The sequence below is a fragment of the Bufo bufo genome, chromosome 10, assembly GCF_905171765.1.
Source record: "Bufo bufo chromosome 10, aBufBuf1.1, whole genome shotgun sequence".
Taxonomy (NCBI): Eukaryota; Metazoa; Chordata; class Amphibia; order Anura; family Bufonidae; genus Bufo; species Bufo bufo.
In genome coordinates, this window is record NC_053398.1 from 117,200,928 (window position 1) to 117,224,231 (window position 23,304).

General features: G+C 44.4%; 1 protein-coding gene across 1 annotated transcript in view; it reads left to right on the top strand.

Annotated features, from left to right (window-relative positions):
- The window catches only part of CPNE2 (copine 2), a 98,093-nt gene extending 78,860 nt beyond the window's left edge, over positions 1-19,233 (top strand). The window contains exons 12-16 of the mRNA XM_040410674.1: positions 393-447; positions 4,079-4,130; positions 6,385-6,518; positions 14,268-14,504; positions 17,594-19,233. Of these exons, the coding sequence (XP_040266608.1) occupies positions 393-447; positions 4,079-4,130; positions 6,385-6,518; positions 14,268-14,504; positions 17,594-17,701 (586 nt within the window). The 3' untranslated portion in view covers positions 17,702-19,233. The remainder of the gene's footprint in view (positions 1-392; positions 448-4,078; positions 4,131-6,384; positions 6,519-14,267; positions 14,505-17,593) is intronic.
- The last annotated feature ends 4,071 nt before the right edge of the window (positions 19,234-23,304 follow it).

Genomic DNA, 23,304 nt, shown 5'->3' on the forward strand with positions numbered 1-23,304 from the left:
TGTAGCAATTCACATCCAACGACAAGAACCCCCTCGCATAAAGCCCCCTGTGCATGGGGAATGTTAAGTGGTTATTCCGATATCTGCACAACAGTTACCACGGAAACGCACTCATTTGTCTTCTGTAGCTTGCCGGGATAGAAAAATGGATTCCTGTCAAGTGACAAAAAATTCATCTCTTGTAAAAGCTTTCGTTATGTATATGAATCAGGAGTTATTGTCTTGTCAAGGAAAATTGTGATTAAGATGGCAAAAAAAAAAAAAAAAAAGAAATATCAGAGATGTAATTCCAATAAAATTCTATAGGCTGCAGACTGTATAGATATCCAGCGCGTGTACGATTGTATCTTGGTGCGGCCACGCTGATTGTTCTTCTGTCTCTTTCCTTGCAGTGATAAGCTGTTCCCTGCCCTGGGGTTTGGCGCACAGCTGCCTCCAGACTGGAAGGTACTATGCCATGTCACAGATGTGTTCTTTAGGGTCTTGTTCCCGTACTGCAGTTTTGATGCAATTTTTTTTTGCTGGGATATGAACAGTGGGGGCCTGACCTATAGGACCCCCAGCAAAGAAAGGGGGTGCATCGCAGATTTCGAGCTGCTTCCCTTGTTACATACTCCCTGCACGGTGGTAGTGCTGCTGCCGGCTACTTGGGTCCTGCTGCAGTTCCTTGCAGAGCCAACGAATACGGCCACGGTGCACTTTCCTGCATGGTGGGGGTTGTATTCTCCTGCACAGCAGAGCCCCCGTCACCCACTGTGCATTGAACTGCAGCATGGGCCTATTCAATATGGCTGGCTGCAGTTCTCTACACAGCAGGTAGCCACTGTTTCTAGGGAAAGCAGCGCTGTGTCCTCTCCATTCTGAATGCTGCATCACCAAGTGATCTAATCGTCCATACGGCACATTGTTTGTTTGGCAGCACATATTACAAGGATCTGCTGCTGGGACAAATGACTGCAGTAGTGTGCGTTTGTGCATCTCCATGCAGCAGTCAACTCTGCTCATCATTCGGCAATTATCGGGAATGCTGGGTTTATTACCAGTGCACAGGCCTTTTCTAGTGTCGTGCGAATTGAGCTTTGGAGCATAGATCCAAATTCGATTCGCTCAAAAGATTCAAATGTATGGGCTCCAGCGAGGGAAATTCATTATCACTGAAGTCTTGTGGGACTTCAGTGCATAACTTTGGATTTGATTTTTGAACTTGAAAACCATTTTAATACTTGGATCCGAAGTCGGCTTCAGTACCGAGGTACCTGTCAGTACCCAAGCCAACTTGGGATTCCTGTTGCCTATAACTAATTTCAACTCGCCACAGCCCATACATTTAAATGTTGTACAGAGACTGATCTCCATACAGCATTAAACTGAAGTTTTGAGCCATTCGACTTCAGATATATGATCCGAAACTCTATTCGCTCAACACTAGTCTTTTGCTTTCTTCTTATCCATTGTGGGGGATTTTTTGTTGCAAAAAATAAAATAAAAAACTATTTATGAAAAGACACCTGGGGGAATTTATCATGACTGCAATATTTTAATTCAGTTTTGCGTGAGTCTGCGTTGGCGTACTTGGTCATGTTTATCAAATGTCACACGTTGTTTGATAAATTTGTCTTCTCCTTAAACCTAACACACGAGTCTAGAAAAGCTCCTCCAGTTTTCCTACTCCACCCCGCTACTGGAGTGAGGTTGCAGCTTTGTTTGCAAGTTTTAAAAAAAGTCTCAATGTTAAAACTCATTATCCTATATAACCACGCCCACTTTTCCACCCATGCGTCAAAACTGGAGTGAGTGATGTAAAAACGCAAAAAGTCACTAAATGTTTGAGCAAGTGAGTTAAAGTCGCAAAAGGCCCATGGAGGGCAGGCATGAGAAATCAGGGCTTTATTCTGATATGACAGACTGTGCTAACACATAGTAATACTGGAATTGATAAGACATCTGCCACCATCTCGTGACTATCTGTGTAGACTCACAGTAAGGCAGCATGCACACAGCCATATTATGAATCCATGTGGTACAGATCTGTAATATCACACCAACAGACAGCTAAGGCTGTTCTCATGAAGACTTATATTAAAAGGGATATTTCTGTTATAAAAAGTTAACCCGTATCCACAGGATAGGGGATAACTACAGTCCTGATCAAAAGTTTAAGACCACTTGAAAAATGTCAAAAAATCATATTTTACATTGTTGGATCTTAACAAGGTTCCAAGTAGAGCTTCAACATGACACAAGAAGAAATGAGAGTGAGACAAAACATTTTTTGAGCATTCAATTCAATTCATTGAAAATAACGATTAAACTGAAACAGGCTGTTTTTCAGCTGATCCAAATTTTAGGACCACATGCCTTTTAAAAGGCCAAATCTGTGCAAAGATGTGGATTCATTGTCATTTTCTGTCAGGTAGTCACACGTTGTGAAGGCAAAAAAACTCTCCCTTTTTGAACGTGGTCGGGTTGTTGAACTGCATAAGCAGGGTCTCTCACAGCGCGCCATCGCTGCTGAGGTGGGACTCAGTAAGACAGTCATTTGGAATTTCTTAAATGATCCTGAGGGTTATGGGACAAAAAAGTCAAGTGGAAGACCCAAAAAAATGTCATCAGCACTGAGCCGGAGGATCCAATTGGCTGTCCGTCCAAGACACTGGACGATCCTCGACCCAAATTAAGGCCCTTACTGGTGCTGACTGCAGCCCCATAACCATCAGACGGCATCTGAGACTGAAGGGCTTCAAAAACAAAAAACGTCTTCAAAGACCTCGTCTCCTTGAACGCCACAGAACTGCTCGTTTGGACTTTGCAAGAGAGCACCAAACATGGGACATTCAAAGGTGGAAGAAAGTTTTATTCTCTGATGAGAAAAAAATTAACCTTGATGGTCCTGATGGTTTCCAACGTTACTGGCATAACAAGCAGATCCCACCTGAGATGTTTTCTACGCGCCACAGTGGAGGGGGCCCCATAATGGTCTGGGGTGCTTTTTCCTTCAGTGGAACAATGGAGCTTCAGGAAGTGCAGGGGTGTCAAACGGCCGCTGGTTATGTCCAGATGTTGCAGAGAGCATTCCTCATGACTGAGGGCCCTCGTCTGTGTGGTAACGACTGGGTTTTTCAACAGGACAACGCTACAGTACACAATGCCCGCAGGACAAGGGACTTCTTCCAGGAGAATAACATCACTCTTTTGGCCCATCCTGCGTGTTCCCCTGATCTAAATCCAATTGAGAACCTTTGGGGATGGATGGCAAGGGAAGTTTACAAAAATGGACAACAGTTCCAGACAGTAGATGGCCTTCGTACAGCCGTCTTCACCACTTGGAGAAATGTTCCCACTCACCTCATGGAAACGCTTGCGTCAAGCATGCCCAAACGAATTTTGGAAGTGATAAACCATAACGGCGGAGCTACTCATTACTGAGTTCATGTTTGGAAGTTGGATTTCTGTTTTGGGGGGGGGTTAGCTTTTTTTTTTGGAGGTGTGGTCCTAAACTTTTGATCAGCCGGTTTCAGTTTATTCGTTGTTTTCATTAAATTGAATGCTCAAAAAATGTTTTGTCTCACTCCCATTTCTTCTTGTTGCATGTTGAAGCTCTACTTGGAACCTTGTTAAGATGCAGCCATGCTAAATGGGATTTTTTGCCATTTTTCAAGTGGTCTTAGACTTTTGATCAGGACTGTATTAGATCGGTGGGAGTCCTGCTTCTCGGACCCCACTGATCATGAGAATGGGGGCCTTGTACCTCCCCAAAATGAACAGAGCGGCTGGGTGGCTATGGCACAGCTGTCCATTTATTTCTATGAGTTCTGGAAATAGCCGAGTGCCATACTCCGTATCTCCAGAACTCCCATGGAAATGGATTGGCTGCATGCATATCTGACTGGCCTCTCTATTCATTTTGCAGGGCTCCACTGGGTATGGAGCCCTCATTCTCATTATCAGTAGGAGTCCCAGTGATAGGATCCTGACCAATCTAATAGTTATTAGGAGATAACTTTATATAACCAGAATATCCCTTTTAAGTAAATGATTTAAACTAAATTCTGACTTCGATATTTTTTTTTTTTTTTAGGTGTCGCATGAATTTGCTATCAATTTCAATCCTAGCAGCCCTTTCTGCTCTGGTTAGTCTTTCATTTGTCTTATAACCTAAGCACTGGGAGTATGAGCTGAGTTTAGTCCTTATGTTTCTTGGTCAATTGTCAGTGGCTTATTGTCAACGAATCTGTGTGATTTCTCCCTCCTTATCTGTTCTTTGAGTTCCGGAGGTGAAGACAAACATAGCATGAAGTAAGGAAAAGGAAGTAACAGCAGAACCGTGCTGGCAGATTCCATAGAATGGATACGCCCACTGCTTCTGAGTGAAATGCATCTAGCTCTGCAGTTGAAACAGGGAATTATATGTCTGAAAAAGACTTTAGGGAAGCCCCAAAACACAGTTATGATTGTACAAAGAAGCACAGCCATTATGTTTTTTTTTTATTTTAAACTCCGGTATGCTTAAGTAGAGCGATGTGGCTCAGCTTCATGGATTAGATATCATCTAATCTATGGAATACAAGGGGTGTCCCTAGAATAAATGAAACCCTCCTGAAGCTTACCTATACTTAATAATACATTTTTTTATATAGTTCTGATCTGGTCCCCTGTATGACCACCATTGTGGTCTCAAAAAAATAAAGGGAACACAAAAATAACACATCCTAGATCTGAATTAATGAAATATTCTTCTGAAATACTTTGTTCTTTACATAGTTGAATGTGCTGACAACAAAATCACACAAAAGAAAAAAATAGAAATCAAATTTTTTAACCCATGGAGGTCTGGATTTGGAGTCACCCTCAAAATCAAAGTGGAAAAACACACTACAGGCTGATCCAACTTTGATGTAATGTCCTTAAAACAAGTCAAAATGAGGCTCAGTAGTGTGTGTGGCCTCCACGTGCCTGTATGACCTCCCTACAACGCCTGTGCATGCTCCTGATGAGGTGGCAGACGGTCTCCTGAGGGATCTCCTCCCAAACCTGGACTAAAGCACCTGCCAACTCCTGGACAGTCTGTGGTGCATAGAGCGAGACGTGATGTCCCAGATGTGCTCAATTGGATTCAGGTCTGGGGAACGGGCGGGCCAGTCCATAGCATCAATGCCTTCGTCTTGCAGGAACTGCTGACACACTCCAGCCACATGAGGTCTAGCATTGTCTTGCATTAGGAGGAACCCAGGGCCAACCGCACCAGCATATGGTCTCACAAGGGGTCTGAGGATCTCTTCTCGGTACCTAATGGCAGTCAGGGTACCTCTGGCGAGCACATGGAGGGCTGTGCGGCCCTCCGAAGAAATGCCACCCCACACCATTACTGACCTAATGCCAAACCGGTCATGCTGGAGGATGTTGCAGGCAGCAGAACGTTCTCCACGGCGTCTCCAGACTCTGTCACATCTGTCACATGTGCTCAGTGTGAACCTGCTTTCATCTGTGAAAAGCACAGGGCGCCAATGGCGAATTTGCCAATCTTGGTGTTTTCTGGCAAATGCCAAACGTCCTGCACGGTGTTGGGCTGTAAGCACAACCCCCACCTGTGGACGTCAGGCCCTCATATCACCCTCATGGAGTCTGTTTCTGACCGTTTGAGCAGACACATGCACATTTGTGGCCTGCTGGAGATCATTTTGCAGGGCTCTGGCAGTGCTCCTCCTTGCACAAAGGCGGAGGTAGCGGTCCTGCTGCTGGGTTGTTGCCCTCCTACGGCCTCCTCCACGTCTCCTGATGTACTGGCCTGTCTCCTGGTAGCGCCTCCATGCTCTGGACACTACGCTGACAGACACAGCAAACCTTCTTGCCACAGCTCGCATTGATGTGCCATCCTGGATAAGCTGCACTACCTGAGCCACTTGTGTGGGTTGTAGACTCCGTCTCATGCTACCACTAGAGTGAAAGCACCGCCAGCATTCAAAAGTGACCAAAACATCAGCCAGGAAGCATAGGAACTGAGAAGTGGTCAGGTCATCACCTACAGAACCACTCCTTTATTGGGGGTGTCTTGCTAATTGCCTATAATTTCCACCTGTTGTCTATCCCATTTGCACAACAGCATGTGAAATTGATTGTCACTCAGTGTTGCTTCCTAAGTGGACAGTTTGATTTCACAGAAGTGTGATTGACTTGGAGTTACATTGTGTTGTTTAAGTGTTCCCTTTATTTTTTTGAGCAGTGTATTATAGCTTTCTCCCACCCATTGATATGTGAAAAACCTAAGATCAAAAGTTTGTGTTGGTGTCTCCTAGGTTGCATGTGGACTGTTACGTGGGTCTTTCTACCTCATGGTAGCCATACTTAATTATTTTCTACTAATTCAGCGTTTCTGTCTTTCTTTAGGAGTGGAAGGCATTATTGAGGCTTACTCTGCCTGTCTCCCTCACATACGCTTCTATGGACCCACCAATTTTTCTCCGATCATTAACCATGTTGCACGATTTGCAGCTCAAGCAACTCAGCAGCAGTCAGCAGGGGTGAGTAACTGAACGAAAGAGCTTGCAGTTATTATCCCTATCAAGTCATATCACAGTGATAGTATCACACAGATTGAAGTACCGTAGTTTGCATCATCTACAGCAGTGGTCCCCTACACCCGGCCTGCGGCCCACAGAGAAGGTGAGCTGGCGCAGCACACACTATGCTCTCATCTTCAGCGGCACAGCAGGAAGAATGGACAGCGTTTCTTCCCACTGTGATGCCAGCCAGCCTCTGCCACCAATGAAAGGCTGAGGTCAGGGAGGGACTGTAAGGATTTCAGCCACTGCCCCACCAATGAAAATAAAGATGAGGGCAAGGGTGAGTGTCATGGAGGGGGGAAGGGGGAGAAGAACCTGGGAGCTCAGTTTCTCTTCCTTCCACGTGCACGGCCTTGAGTGTCACAGAGAGTAGTCAGACATCCAGTTCAGCAGGGCAGCAGAGTCCAGTGACCACCAGTCCCTTCCATAAATTACAGCTGCCCTTAGTTTTCTGCAGCCAACTCAGGTACAGTTACTATGCAGAGAGGGTGACTAGGTGGGTCTGTGATCATCTTCTCACTGCTTTCTGTAGAAAATAAAACCCCATGTGACAGAGAGCAAGTGTGCTGTCTGTTTGACGAGAAGGGGGATTGATAACATGCACAGAAATGCAGTAGAGGAGGATCTGTGTCTCTCCCCCTTTCCCCGCAGCCTGTTAGCACGTCCTCCTGCTGCATGCTGGCTGAGATCATAGGGGGATAGTGTCACTTGGTCTGTCTCAGGCTGTATAGAAGCTAGAGATGTGACAATCTAAACTTTAAACCAAGCAGTGCTAGCCATGATACAACTGGAAATACAGATTTTAGGCCCCTTGCAGATGAGCGTAGGTCATGCTGCGAGTCTGCTGCGCAGCTACCGGCCTGACCTCCCAGCACTGCCGGGGTCACATCACATTATATTGATTTATGAAGCTATATAACCCTTAGGCTATTTTCACACTAGCGTTGTTTGAATCCGGCGTTCAATTCTGACACCAGAACTGCCCCCCGGATACGGAAATACGTGCGAAAACGGATTACATTTGAATCCTGATCAGGATTTTGATCACAATGAAAAAATGCATTCGAAAAAACGGATCCGCCATTTATGGACTTTAATTTTTTTTTCGGGTTTAACATGCAAAAGCTGGATCCGGTTTGACAGAACACACGGCGCCGGATCTTGCGTTAATGCAAGTCAATGGGAAAAAGGCCGGATCCGGCGTTCAGTCAAAGTGTTCCGGATTTTTGGCCGGAGGTAAAAATACAACATGCTACGATTTTTCTAAAAAGCCTGATCAGTCAAAAAGACTGAACTAAAGACCTCCTGATGCATCCTGAACAGATTACTCTCCATTCAGAATGCATGGGGATAAAACTGATCAGTTCTTTTCCGGATTTGAGCCCCTAGGACGGAACTCAGCGCCGGAAAAGAAAAACGCTAGTGTGAAAGTAGCCTTAGGCCCCTTTCACACGAGCGAGTTTTCCGCGCGGATGCGTTGCGGGAGGTGAACACATTGCATCCGCACGGAATCCTGACCCATTCATTTCTAAGGGGCTGTTCACATGAGCGGTGATTTTCACGCATCACTTGTGCGTTGCGTGAAAATTGCAGCATGCTCCTCTTTGTGCGTTTTTCACGTAACGCAAGCCCCATAGAAATGAATGGGGTTGTGTGAAAATCGCAAGCAAGTGCGGATGCGGTGCGATTTTCACGCACTGTTGCTAGGAGACGATCGGGATGGAGACCCGATCATTATTATTTTCCCTTATAACATGGTTATAAGGGAAAATAATAGCATTCAGAATACAGAATGCAAAGTAAAATAGCGCTGGAGGGGTTAAAAAAATATAAAAAATAATTTAAAGGGTTTCTGTCACCCCACAAAACTCTTTTTTTTTTTTTTTTTGGATAGTTATATTCCTTATAGCGCGATATAGGAGAATATAATAGTCTTACTTACTTTCATGCGGCCGATTCTTTAGAAAACGAAGTTTTATAATATGTAAATCAGGGCTCTACCAGCAAGTAGGGCGTCTACTTGCTGGTAGCCGCAGCAGAAAACCGCCCCCTCGCCGTGTTGATTGACAGGGCCAGCCATTCGGCGCAGGCGCTCTGAGATGAGGAGGCTCGTCTCCTCAGAACTCCCTCAGTGCGCCTGCGCCGATGACATCACCGAAAGAGAAGACGTCATCGGCGCAGGCGCACTGAGGGAGTGCTGAGGAGACGAGCCTCCTCATCTTAGAGCGCCTGCGCCGAATGACCAGAGGCGCGCGATTTTTGAAATACTGACAGGGCCGACCGGAGGAGGAGATCACGGCTGGCCCTGTCAATCAACACGGCGAGGGGGCGGTTTTCTTCTGCGGCTACCAGCAAGTAGACGCCCTACTTGCTGGTAGAGCCCTGATTTAGATATTATAAAACTTCGTTTTCTAAAGAATCGGCCGCATGAAAGTAAGTAAGACTATTATATTCTCCTATATCGCGCTATAAGGAATATAACTATCCAAAAAAAAAAAAAAAAGAGTTTTGTGGGGTGACAGAAACCCTTTAACTCCCCTTAATCCACTTGCTCGCGTAGCCCGGCATCTCCTTCTGTCTCCTTTGTTGAATAGGACCTGTGGTGAGCATTAAATACAGTTACAGGACCTTTGATGACATCACTCCGGTCATCACATGGTACGTCACATGATCTTTTACCATGGTGATGGATCATGTGATGACCGGAGTGACATCATCAAAGGTCCTTTACCCAGGTCCTAAAGAAAGAATACAGAAGGAGATGTCGGCTGCACTATCAAGTGGACTAAGGTGAGTTAAAAAATTGTTTAATTTTTTTTTAACCCCTCCAGCGCTATTTTACTTTGCATTCTGTATTCAGAATGCTATTATTTTCCCTTATAACCATGTTATAAGGGGAAATAATACAATCTACAGAACACCGATCCCAAGCCCGAACCTCTGTGAAGAAGTTCGGGTTTGGGTACCAAACATGCGTGATTTTTCTCACGCGAGTGCAAAACGCATTACAATGTTTTGCACTCGCGCGGAAAAATCGCAGGTGTTCCCGCAACGCACCCGCACATTTTCCCGCAACGCCCGTGTGAAAGAGGCCTTAGAGTTCTGGAATGTATTAGATGACACTGACATAATGCTGTCAGTGTTATCCAATACATTCCAGAACTGATGGGTTACATAACATCATAAATCAATATAATGCTATGTGACCCCGGCAGTGCTGGGAGGTCAGGCCAGGAGCTGCGCTGCGGGCTCGCAGCGACACACTCTTCTGCAAGGGGCCTTAGAGTTCGGGTCAGGGTTGTAAGCTGCAGGTACCGGTTTCTAAAGGACATATGTCCTTGGCTCCTGAAGTGCCAACCTTGGAGGGCATATGAGTTCCGTCCTTAGCAGGGTAAGGATTAAAGGGACAGTAACCCTAGCTTAACCTAAGATATATACTGTAAGAGAATTCACCTCTTATGATATTCTCCCCATATATTCAGGCAATGCATATTGCTTGTAAACACTACTCCTGTATCCACGTCCGAGTGGAGCTGACAGTTGCACAGCTGTTACAGTGTGTCAGCGCTCTCACTTGTAACGAGCCCTGCACTTGGACATGATCCAAATAGGGTTTCATTGTCTGGATGTAAACAATAATGTTTCCATTCACTGACAGGTAATTAGTCATCGAACACACAAAGTATATTAGAACACTGCATAACTCCTTTAACTTACCTGGTAAAGCCCCTGCGGTTTTTGGTGCATTTTTTGCCGTTAAAACTGCAGCTGTTAATGGAAATCACTGGTCAATCACGCTGTGAGTATGGAGAAATTGTATTTATTCACAGAAAATGCCCACAAAAGTTCCACAAGGTGTGGGGAGAGTGGTGTTCATCTCCTTTAACATTACACATTACACAATGCATGCATGTATTCTGTGGCTGATGTCATCCATATGCCTGCTGTGTGATCCCAGACTCTAGCTTATGCCTCATTGCCTTTGATGTTCTCTTATATTTATCTGAGAATGGATTCCTCTCCAGGTCTGTTGTAGGACCATCAAGATATATTATGATGTCATTGTATCCCCTGCGTGGGATTTACCCCTGCACTGTCTTGATGTAACTTGCCTTACTTATTATACTTCAATAAAACGAGTTTAAAAAAAAACAAAATACTGCAGCTGTTAGCTGAAAGTTTGTGGCAATGATGAAATGCTAGACACATAAGTGTTTTGTTTTTTTGCTACTGACGTTTTTGTTCATCAGGTGGCTTTTATGTCGTGTTTAACCCCTTAAGGACACACCTTAAGGACCAGGCCATTTTTTGCAAATCTGACCAGTGTCACTTTGTGTGAATAACTTTAAAACGCTTTTACTTATCCAGGCCATTCTGAGATTGTTTTTTTGTCACATATTGTACTTCATGACACTGGTAAAATGGAGTCAAAAAAGTTCATTTTTATTTATAAAAAAAATACCAAATTTACCCAAAATTTGGAAAAAATTTCAAATTTCCTAGTTTCAATTTCTCTACTTCTATAGAACATAGTAATACCTACAAAAATAGTTATTACTTTACATTCCCCATATGTCTACTTCATGTTTGGATCGTTTTGGGAATGACATTTTATTTTTTGGGGATGTTACAAGGCTTAGAAGTTTAGAAGCAAATCTTGAAATTTTTCTGAAATTTTCCAAAACCCACTTTTTAAGGACCAGTTCAGGTCTGAAGTCACTTTGTGAGGCTTACATAATAGAAACCACCCATGGCAGATTTTCCATTTTAATAATTTTTTTCCAGTTACAAAGCAAGCCAAACAAAACTCAATATTTATGGCCCTGATTCTGTAGTTTACAGAAATGCCCCATATGTGGTCGTAAACTGCTGTACGGGCACACGGCAGGATGCAGAAGGAAAGGAACGCCATACGGTTTTTGGAAGGCAGAGTTTGCTGGACTGGTTTTTTGACACCATGTCCCATTTGAAGCCCCCCTGATGCACCCCTAGAGTAGAAACTCCAAAAAAGTGACCCCATTTTAGAAACTACGGGATAGGGTGGCAGTTTTGTTGGTACTATATTAGGGTACATATGATTTTTGCTTGCTCTATATTACACTTTTTGTGAGGCAAGGTAACAAGAAATAGCTGTTTTGGCACCATTTTTATTTTTTGTTATTTACAACATTCATCTGACAGGTTAGATCATGTGGTATTTTTATAAAGTAGGTTGTCACGGACGTGACAATACCAAATATGACTACTTTTTTGGGTTGTTTGTTTCAGTTTTACATAACATTTTTTAAATGATTCTTTAGTGTCTCCACATTCTGAAAGCCATATTTTTATTTATTTTTTGGGCGACTGTCTTGTGTAGGGGCTCATTTTTTTCGGGATGAGATGACTGTTTGATTGGCACTATTTTGGGGTGCCTGTGACTTTTTGATCGCTTGCTATTACACTTTTTGTGATGTAAGGTGACAAAAAATGGCTTTTTTTTTTTACACCGTTTTTATTTAATTTTTTTTACGGTATTCACCTGAGGGGTTAGGTCATGTGATATTTGTATAGAACATGTTATTACGGACGCGGCGATACCTAAAAGTTTTACACAATAGCAGCTTTTTTTAAAAAAAAAAAAGATGTTTTAGTGTCTCCATATTCTGAGCCATAGTTTTTTTATTTTTTAGGCGATTCTTAGGTAGAGGTTAATTTTTTGCGGGATGAGGTGACTGTTAGATTGGTACTATTTTGGTGGACATACGCCTTTTTGATCGCTTGCTGTTGTACTTTTAGTGATGTAAGATGACAATACTGTGTGTATTACTCATACAGCTTCCGGCCTGTGAGATCCAGGGGGCTGGATCTCACAGGCTCGTCACCGGAAGGCATCACGCTGCCTTCCATGACAACGGGTCTCCATTACAGCCGCATGGGGACCCGTTGGCACCGCCGACCGCCCGCCCCAACTACCCGTAAAAGCCGCAAACCGCAGGTCTGGATTGACCTGCGGTTTGCGGCGATCGCCGGACCCTCCCGCGCATTTGCCCAGGGTGCCTGCTCAATGATTTAAGCAGGCACCTTGTTCCGATCGCCGTGCGGCGGTGATCGGAAATACACAGGACGTACAGGTATGCCCTGTGTCCTTAAGTACCAGGACATCAGGGAGTACCTGTACGCCCTGTGTCCTTAAGAGGTTTAAAAAAAAGCAGGAAAAAAAAAGCAGCATGCTGAGCTCTAGGTATTTTTTGGGTGTTTGCGGTCTAGTGGTCAAACTCAGTGAACATAGCCTTAAAAGGATTATGTCATCAGGTTTTGGGCTATAGAGCTGCGGACATGCACGGCTAGATCGCCGCTAGCATGTCCGCAATATATGTGTCCTATAGGGCTGTGTGGTTTTAATTTCTTTAAAAAAGGATTTTATAGATATGCAAATGATGACAGAATCCCTTTAAGGCCCTTTTACACTGGGCAATTTAGCAGACGATTGTAAAGAAGGAAGCGTTCCTTCCTGACAATTGCCTGCTCATCAGTGAAGAAGAATGCTGCAATTACATGCAGCGATCTCCTCCACAGTATTGGAAGCTAATGACTTTGCTCATTTCTATATAGAATCATTGTTAGCCGGCAGCAGAGTTCGGTTTAGACGGCACAATCTGCCGATACCAAACAATGATTTTGGTGTCTGCACAAACCATTATATTAGGCTATTTTCTCACTAGTGTTAGGTTTGTCCGGCAGGCTGTTCCTATTTGTCCGGCCGCCTCTCAGCCTGTTTGCCGTGCTGCGGCGGGACCTCCGGCCCATCATAGTGAATGGGGCCGGACTTCCGGCAGCAAACATGTGCAATCGTTAGTATGCATCTGGCAGGCTGTTCCCCAAACCTAATGCTAGAGTGAAAGTAGCCTTACCTAATGAACAGGTAATTGGTGGCACCTTTACACCAGCAGATCATCGCAAACGAGCGTTCCTACAAATGCTTGTCAGCGATTAAATGGCCGAGTTCGGGCCAGTTTATAGAGACCTTTTAGATTCCTTTTGTAGATGTGCCACAGATGTGTAAATTGTCACACAATAGGATTAATTCTTGATGTTTCCATGTGTAATGCGCAGAAATAATGTGAATATGATGAGCTTTTTGTTGTGGATACCACTCCTAAATATACGTCAAATATGTTGTGTGTGAACATACCCTTACCATTAGTGTTGAACGAATCAAAGTATCCAAAGTGGACTTCGATCCGAATTTCAGGGAAAATTTGCTTTGTGACAAAGCCGAATTTCCTTGTGCTTCGTGGTAACAAATCAATTTTGCCTGAAATGGCGGTAAAAAAAAAAAAAAACGGTCACCACAATCCCTTACTGCAGTAATGTGAGTAGTGCTGCACATAAAGAGTGCAGATCACTTTTTTAAAATTAAGTACGGCCCCTGATCCCCGCTGTCAGCACTCAAAAACTGCGCTGAAATACACAGTCAGGACTGCTGTGCTGTGCCAACACAATAGGGAGGACTGCTGTACACATGCACAGCAGTCCTGAGCGCCGACAGAACGTGGGACGATAGGAAATAGTCATACTCTTGTATTACTGCAGTTAATAGTGTAGAATAGTGGTGACCGATGCACCTTTAAGCTGTTAGCTGTAGAGGAAGCCGCCTGCTACACACTAAATGAGCTAGGCACACACTCCACTAACCCCTTTGTCTTGTTTTCTCTAATTTGACAGCAATACTTTATCCTCCTAATTATAACGGATGGCGTCATTAGCGACATGGATGAAACAAGGCATGCTATTGTACAAGCATCTAAGCTGCCCATGTCCATTATAATCATTGGGGTAGGAAACGCAGACTTTTCAGCCATGGAATTCCTTGATGGAGACAACAGAATGCTCAGATCTTATACAGGAGAGGAGGCGTCGAGGGACATTGTGCAGTTTGTGCCATTCAGGGAGTTTCGTAATGTAAGTTGGAACGTGTTATGTTCATTGTGAATGTGAAACTTGGTAGCACTAGTACAGTCTGCAATCTGCACAGGAGAAAAGAAAAAAAGGCAACCTGGACATGACAATGAGGATAGTTGGAGGACAAAAAAAAAAGGAAATATCTTAATCGCTGTATTAGGTTGCTAGCTATAAAGTGTGTATATGAGCAACAGTCCCCTGAACTCCAATTTAGGATGCTATATATTGTGCCCTGCTGTTGGCCAATCAGTGTTGCTGTGAGTCACTCAGGTAGGTTGCAAAGACAAAAGAGAATCAACTCCTGCTCAATAGAGTAAATGCGCAGGTGGGCGTTGGCTGAGAGTACAAAGATAAAAGCAAGACAGTCTGCATATATAGACTAGTACTTCATTATATGAAATGATTGAGGCACTCAGTAAGTGTATTTTGATCAAAATCATTTGAGCCCATCCACCACGGCAAGGTGACCTCAATCTGGATGGGGACTTACTCTATTGTAATAAATTTCACGGTGCCATCTGGTCTCTCACTTCAGGCAAGGCAGGCTCCACATGTATACGGTGTCTGCTTCTCTCTGCCAGCAGCCCAAATGGGAACACGGAGAGAGCAGACAGCAGCTATACGAGGGGCGATCAATAAATTATCTGCCCCAGCATGTTCTGTCAGTGTTAGAGAGCTGAGCTGGTCTGTGCAGGTTAAGACATGTCTGGCCAGACAACACACACTGTAGCAGTTCAGTCTGATGAAAACACTGATTAAGTGATAGGATGGCAAGTGCAGTACATTTGCGGGTCTACAAAGAGCGGGATTTGGAGCTTTGTTAGGTTACTTTCACACAAGCGTTGTTGGAATCCGACAGGCACTTCTGTTGCCGGAACTGCCTGCCGGATCCGGCAAACTGATATCCTTGTTTTCTGGATCTGTCTCATCCGGTATCATCTGGAATAATGAATCCGGTATTTAATTTTTTTTTCAAAGATCAAAAGGGAAACTAGTTCCTCCTATATACCGGCGCAGACTGGAAAACCGTATCCGGTGATGCAGCAATTTCAAGAACACTTGGCACCGGATCCAGCATTAATACATCTCTATGGAACGGCAAGTGCGGTATTGTTCCGGTATTTTGTCCGGTCAAATACTGTAAAAGGGACGGAAGGGAAGACATCCTGATGCAAACTGAGAGGATTGCTTTCCATTCAGAGTACATTAGGACAAAACAGATTTTGTTTTTCCGGTATTGCGACCCTTTACTGAATTTCAATACCGGAAAAGAATAACGCTAGTGTGAAAGTACCCTTACTTACAAAGGAAGAAAAGAATCCTAAAGAAAACCATGAGCGGCTGATTGCTGTATATGATGATGATGCAGTTTTGGACCAAGCAGTATAAATAGGGTAGGGAATGAACTGAAGATGACCCCTGTTTAGGACGACCTGTTGAAGCATCTTCAGAGGAAATGCTCTGTAAAGTGGAGGCCATGATTTTGGAAGATTGACAGGTCAGTGTTATAGCTCATGATTTAGGCATTTCAGTTGGCACAGTTTCCAGTATCTTTCATGATATTTTGATTATGTCAATTGTCAGTTCCCAGTGGATGCCACGAATGTTGACACCTGAGCAAAAGACTTGCCAGTAATTTAGCCAAGAGAATTTAGATATGCTTAAAGAAAATCCAGGCGACTTCTATTGTCAAATTATTATGGGTGATAAAACATGGCTCTGCCACCATAATCCTGAGACCAAAAAAAGAGTCTATGCAGTGGAAGCATGAGGGGGTCACGAACACCAAAGAAAGTTTGTGTGCAGCAGTCAGCTAGAAAGATCATGGCAAGTTTTTTGGGATACAGAAGGCGTTTTATTACTAGAATTCATGCCACACAAGACAACAATTACTGGAGACATCTGTGCAATCAAAGAGAAACGTTATGGGAAGTTGTCAGCAAGTGTGTTGCTGCTTCACAACAATGCGCCAGCTCACAAATCTCGCAAATCAGAAGCTACTATCAGGGAATGCAGCTTCATGGAGCTTAACCATCCACCCTACAGTCCAGACCTGACTCCCAATGATTACTTTCTGTTTCATAACCTGAAGGAATTTCTGCATGGTCAACGATTTCCTGATGATAATGCAATAGGCGGTAACAGGGTTCCTACAGCAGCAAGAAGTCTCCTATTCTGAGGGCATCCGATCCCTGGAGGCGAAGTGAAATCAGTGCATTGAAGTCAAAGGGGATTACATTGAAAAGTAGTAAGTTCAACCTACTAAATCATTTGAGCCCATCCACCACAGCAAGGTGACAGAAGCCGGTTGGCACAGTGAAAAGTATTAAATATAGTAGGTTACTATCCAGATTCGGGTCACCTTGCCGTGATGGATAGGCAGAAATTATTTCAATCAAAATACACGTGCTGAGTACCTCAGTCATTTCATATAGTGAATATAGTACTAGGCTATACATTCTATATATGCACAATGCTGTTGCATTGTGTCTTGCCTTTGCGTTTGTCTACTCGGGTAAGTTAAAAAGGTTTTCTGAGATTTTTCTACTGTTTATCCTCCGGCTAGGTCATCAGTATCTGATCAGTGGGGGTCAAACAACCAGGACCCCGCCGATCAGCTGTTTGATAAGGCACCAGCACTTGCAGTAGCGCTGCGTCCTTCCCCTGCCCTTCAAGCAAAATGCCGTCCATTTTATTACAGTTGTATTTGATATCGCAGAACAGTCCCATTCACTTCAGTGGGCCTGAGCTGCGCCTAGACCTGGTGACTGATGAACATGATGTCACATGGCTTAGACTAAGCTGGAGAAGGCATGTAGACGAGATCATGACTCTGCTCTGGGGGCCCTGGATAGAGAAGAGCTTGGATAATGGGCCCCCCTTATTTTCCCATCTAGTAGCGATAATCTGCACCAGTTTTCTCTCTCAACTGAAAGTGGGTTGGCAGGGTTCTCCAGCTATCCCATGGGGCAGGTTTTGCTTTGGGGACATTGCCAGTACATTCAGCCGTATTTTTGTTTGCACCAGATCCTAGTTCACAATTTTTACCTTCTAGAATATTAACATCTGGTTTCATCTTAACTCCACAGGCCCCTAAAGAAACTCTGGCCAAAGCCGTTCTTGCTGAACTTCCACAACAAGTGGTAGATTACTTCAAGAGCCACAATCTCCCACCCATCAAGGCCGAGGACGTATAACCAGCCACATTACATCCCATGTGCCATGACACCTGTGGGGAATCCTTGTGTAAAACCAGCAATCTTGAGGTGTATGACAATTATGATGGCAACACCGACGTCCGTTTCTGTATTCCAGCCATTGTTTTTTTCCTAAGGCCAGAGACCGCGCTAAGATCTGGTTCTGGGTTGCTGCTATCATGTTCTGGTTATCATGGAGATATCTGTTGAAGTATATATATAGCATATCTCCTGTCAGACAAGACTTACAATACTGCACTTGTTTGGAGATGAAGGCAGAAGAAGCGAAGATGACTTCATGCTAACATCTGGAGTTTGAGTGGAGTCATAGATTACAGTATGTTACTGTTGGAACCAGTATTCTGCATCCCATGGCTCTCCAGGTGCTGTGACACCACACCTTCCAGCATGCCCTCACAACTTCTACAGGTAGAAAGCCATGGGTTACTGACTACTGACATTGGTGCAGCAACCAGAAAGACCAACAGATCTGTAGTCCATGTTATCTGCAAAGAGTAACAATCGACGTGGTCCAATCTTTGAGTTATGGCAGCACCATATACAGAGGGGGACATAGTGAAATACCACCATACTTGATTTATCTTTAGTCCTATGTTCTATCTCCTACTTTTACTAGAGAAAGTAAAGTCGTGTGCTTACGGACCGGTGAGCGATATACCAAGCACTGAAGGCATCTATCACCAGTGTCGGATCATATACAGTACAATCACAACATTGTAAGGATAGGCCTGCACAGGACATAATACAGTCCTGCAAATCATGCCACAAACTTGCAGTGAATCCACAGAAAAATCTGCATGTGTAATGCGGATTTCCTCCCGCTACATTCAGAAGGGTGAAATCTTTGGGCTAATTTCTGTCCTGTGTGGACTAAACCTACCTACACCCAGGGCAGATTTACGGTATATGCAGAAAATCTGCACAAAATAAGCATCAAACTGCGCACTATTTATCGTGGTATTTGTGTGTTTCATATGCATTTTGTTTGCTAGCAATCCCATTGAAGTCTATGAGGAAAACCACTCTACAGAAGGTAAAGAATCACACAAACAATTGAAACGCTGTGGATTTTAAAATCCGCACAGCAGATCTATTTACTTGTGTATAAAATATGCACCGTGTGCGTGCAATTTGCCAATTTTCATGCACTTTGTTTTTTCTGCACACATAAAAACCCAATACTGTAAGATGCACAGTAGGTTAAGGCAGTAACTTTGGAGATGCAATCTCACCTGTGACTGTCACAGAATTTGGGTTCATACCTCCAAGTCGTCTATCAGATGAAAATCTGCAGTGGATGGAACTTTCACCACAATAAAGAACATGGCCACCTGTTGGCTGTTAGTCCAGAAACGCTGCATCGGGGGCCGGTTCTGCCAGCGTTTGTTGTGTAGGATTAGAGTAACACAGCGGCCATGATGTTAATCTCACATGTAGTCATCAACCTCCTATCACATCTACGAGATAAAACACTGGAGCAGCTCATCACATGGACCTGATAAGCCTGCAGGACAGATTTTTCTGTGGACTCGGATTTGCAAGCGCCATCTCCAGAGGTCCCCACAGAGACTGAAAAGAGTAGCAGTTACCCCATTCATTTGGAGGTATAGGACCCCTTTCTTGTGATGGATGGGGGTCACAGCAATTACACCCTCACTGATCTAATAGTTACCCCTTAAAGCTCGTTCACACGAACGTGTGCTGCCCGTTGGCGTATTGCGGACAGCATTTGCACTACGGAGTGCTTCCTGGGGTTCCGTTCCGTGCCTCCGCACAGCAAAAAGTTAGAGCATGTTCTATCTTTTTGCGGAACGGAGGGATCGCGGACCTATTCAAGTGAATGGGTCCACGATCCCTATGCGGCTGGGCCACGGTCGGTGCCCGTGCATTGCGGACCGCAATTTGCGGTCCACAGCACAGGCTTCACGCGGTCGTGTGAACGAGCTCTTATTCTGTGGATAGAAAATAACTTCATCTTACCCAAATATCCCATTAAACAAACTGTTTAGTATCATCAAAAAAACACCACAAGATGGAGAATGTATTAGGACTCCTGTTAAAGTGGTTTTCCTACACATGTATTACTAAAGTCATATCAGGGGGACCCTGCAGCTGAGAAGGGGGTCCCGGTCATAGTGGGGGTTGCACTGGTGTTACTATTCTCCATTGAAATGAATGGAAGTCATAGTGGGAGCTCTAGTCGATTCCTGTAACTCCTACATATTTTAATGGGGAGCGATCACACACATGCCAAGCTCAGAGTTAAAAACTTCTTGTGAACGGGATGGACCCTACCTGTCTTTTTTTTATTTTTTATGATTATCATATATTTGTATATTGGACTGTATGAAGTACATGTAACGAGATGGATGTATTCATGTGCATGGGCCCGATTGAAAGTTGCTAGTAGATGTCAAGAAGAATTTGGGTAGTAAATGGTTAAACGATAGATATTCCTAGTCCTTATTAGTGTCCATAGTTTTATTACAGATAAGCATCTTCCAGCATAAAGACGACCCCTGACCATATGTCTTATTAGTCATATAGGCATTATAGAGGGGGATTCTCCCACTTATGACCGGCTCTATTAGGTAGAGCAGAGATCCAGTAAATAAGGATGGCTATACATAGTAGATAGCTGACGGCTATATCTCCCGAACCCTCCATATACATGTGGAAAGATTCCTCTTGCAGAGGCTTTCCTCCATGAGAAAAGAAGGATTGTTATACAGATGAAGCAGAGTTAAAGGGGTTATCCAATACCAGTAACTGCCCCTCACAGGGAATATACTTAGCCCGCACCGCTCCTGGTCCCCGCACCGCCACGTCTCCCCATGTGCAGATGAAAACATCCGGTGTCGGGGAAGGGGAGCAGGCAAGGACTGGGACGAGCCTCCCTAATGTCACCTGTTAGGGAGGCTCGTCCCCGTCTGCCATTGGCTGCTCCTCTTCCCCGACACCGGATGTTTTCATCAGCACACGGGGAGAAGCGGCGGTGCGGGGACCAGGAGAGGCACTGTGAGGGGCCAGGCACGTGGGGGGGGGGGGCCAGTTTATGGTATTGGATAAGTCACAGTCATAACGAGTTAACTAGATGTGAAAATGCACCAAGTGTGACTGTTAACTCTGCTACATCTGTACAGAAATCAGAGATTAAATTCTTATGCAAATGACAGCTTAAGTGCAACAAGGTGCACCTTAGCCACTCCAGCTTTGGCCACTTTCCCTTGATTGACAGGGCCAAGCATATGCAGCGTCCTCTTGCCTGGCCCTGTAATCCCACGCCTGGGCCCTGCAGTCCACACTTGGGGTATATGTGCAGTAGTCATCTATGCAGCGGGACAAGCAGAATCAGATGTAGTGTGCATGCTCCGCTGGTGGACTGAATAGCGCAGGCGTGGGACTATAGGGCTAGGCAAGAGGACGCTGCAGATGCCTGGTCCTGTCAATCATAGGGAAGCGGGAGTGGCCAAGGCTTTAGCATTGGGGAGCGAAGGTGCACCTGGTTGCACTTAAGCTCTCATTTGCATAAGAATTTAATTTAATGTCCGATTTCTACATAACAGCGCAAAGGATCTTCTAAAGAAAGGTATGCTTTTAATCAGCTGGGTCAGCTCTACCAGGCATTATCCCTGGTTAAAGAGGGTTGATTCTGATAACAGATAATCCTTAGGGTCCATTCACATGTCCGCAAGTGTTTTGCGGATCTGCAAAACACGGACACCACCCATGTGCATTCCGCATTTTGCGGACCGCACATGGCTGGTCCTGCGATAGAAATGCCTATTGTTGGACAAGAATAGAACATGCTCTATCTTTTTTACAAGCCACGGAACGGAAATACGGATGCGGACAGCACACGGTGTGCTGTCCGCACCTTTTGCAGCCCCATTAAAATGAATGGGTCTGCACCTGTGCAAAATTGCGGAACGGATGCAGACCTGTTCATACGGACGTCTGAATGGACCCTTAAAATGCTGTTTCGCACTAACCCAGGGGTTTCTTACCCTTCTCATAATAGTGGAATGGCTCTTGGAGAGTAGATGCACTCTAACCAAGGGGAAGGAGTCTGGAGCTGTTGTGAGCTGAGCACCCTCCTCTGAGCCGGTATACCATATTTTTCATAGATAATTAGAAACTTCTGTACATCAGTGTCTTTTTAAAATAAGCAGCGTAAAAACCTTATGAATGCCAAAGGTTTTGCAGGAGAAGCTGAACTGTTCACCTAGTCCTGCGAAGGCGATCCGTAGGGCACTGAGAACAAACAGACTGGAAAAGCAAGGGAGTTGGAGTTTGCCTTTTTCCAGGGCTAGCCTTTTCCATTAGGATGGATATTTGCTGATATTATATATACACATTTGTACATTTTTGTATATAGACTTGTGGAGGAAACTGCAAACCTCTCCAATAGACAGTACAAGAGTCGGGTAGCAGAGAATGGAACGAGAGCTCCTCCTATTGGAGGAACTTGTAAGTACTGGATGTTCCTATTGTACTTTGCCATCTCCGTTTTGGATTATATGTTAAAGCTTATATATTAATGTATCGTTACCTGTCATTCTACTATGTTCCTGTGACTTTTTTTGTATTAAAATGCATTGCAAAACTGATGCCATCACCGAATAAATGCCTAAAATATTCAATTATAATGAATAGTGCCTTGTTACATTATTTGATGATGTGGGGATAGAAAATCTGTACTGGGACCCATAACAGCGAGGGCATATAGGATCTTTAATTTTCATGTAATTCTATTACATCTATTATGGCTGCTTCGTTAGGGATCGGTCATGTCAAGCTAATTTAATCAGTTTCTATGAGGAGGTAAGTTCTAGACTTGACAGCGGTGAATCAATGGATGTCGTATATCTGGGCTTCTCCAAAGCATTTGACACTGTACCACATAAAAGGTTAGTATATAAAATGAGAATGCTCGGACTGGGAGAAAACGTCTGTAAGTGGGTAAGTAACTGGCTCAATGATAGAAAACAGAGGGTGGGTATAATGGTACTAGGGCTGCAGTAAACAATTTTTAGAAATCAAATATTCTGCTGATTATTTTTGCGATTAATAGAGTAATCTAATAAGAAAAAATGAATTAATAGACTGTTTTCCTTTATAAAAACACATCAGATCCCCTGCCATCAGTCCCCAACACCCTTCGTTCCCCACTGTGCGATCAGCCCAAGTGCATCAGCTTGCCCCCCCGACCCCCCCCCCCCCCCCCCCCCCCCCCCAATGCCATCAAGGCAAAATCTGTGGAGCAGCATCATACCTGGTAGATGCCAGCTACGCTGTAAACTGCCACTGAGCCCTGATCCCACATGTACAACAGAAAGCCAGGACATAAAGTGCCACCTAGGCTGTAAGTCTCGCCCCCTCCTCTGCACCAGTGTGACCCATCATCCTCCAGTGTCAGCACATGGTACCAGCAGTGGCTGGCATCACCTGTTACACCAGCCAGGCTCCTCACCTCCTTGATCTTGTCCCGCTTATGCTTGACATCAAGATCCGCAGGCTCCTTGCCCACCACTCTGATAGGCTCTTTGAAGGGCCTGGAATTTAACCTGCCCACGGTCGTG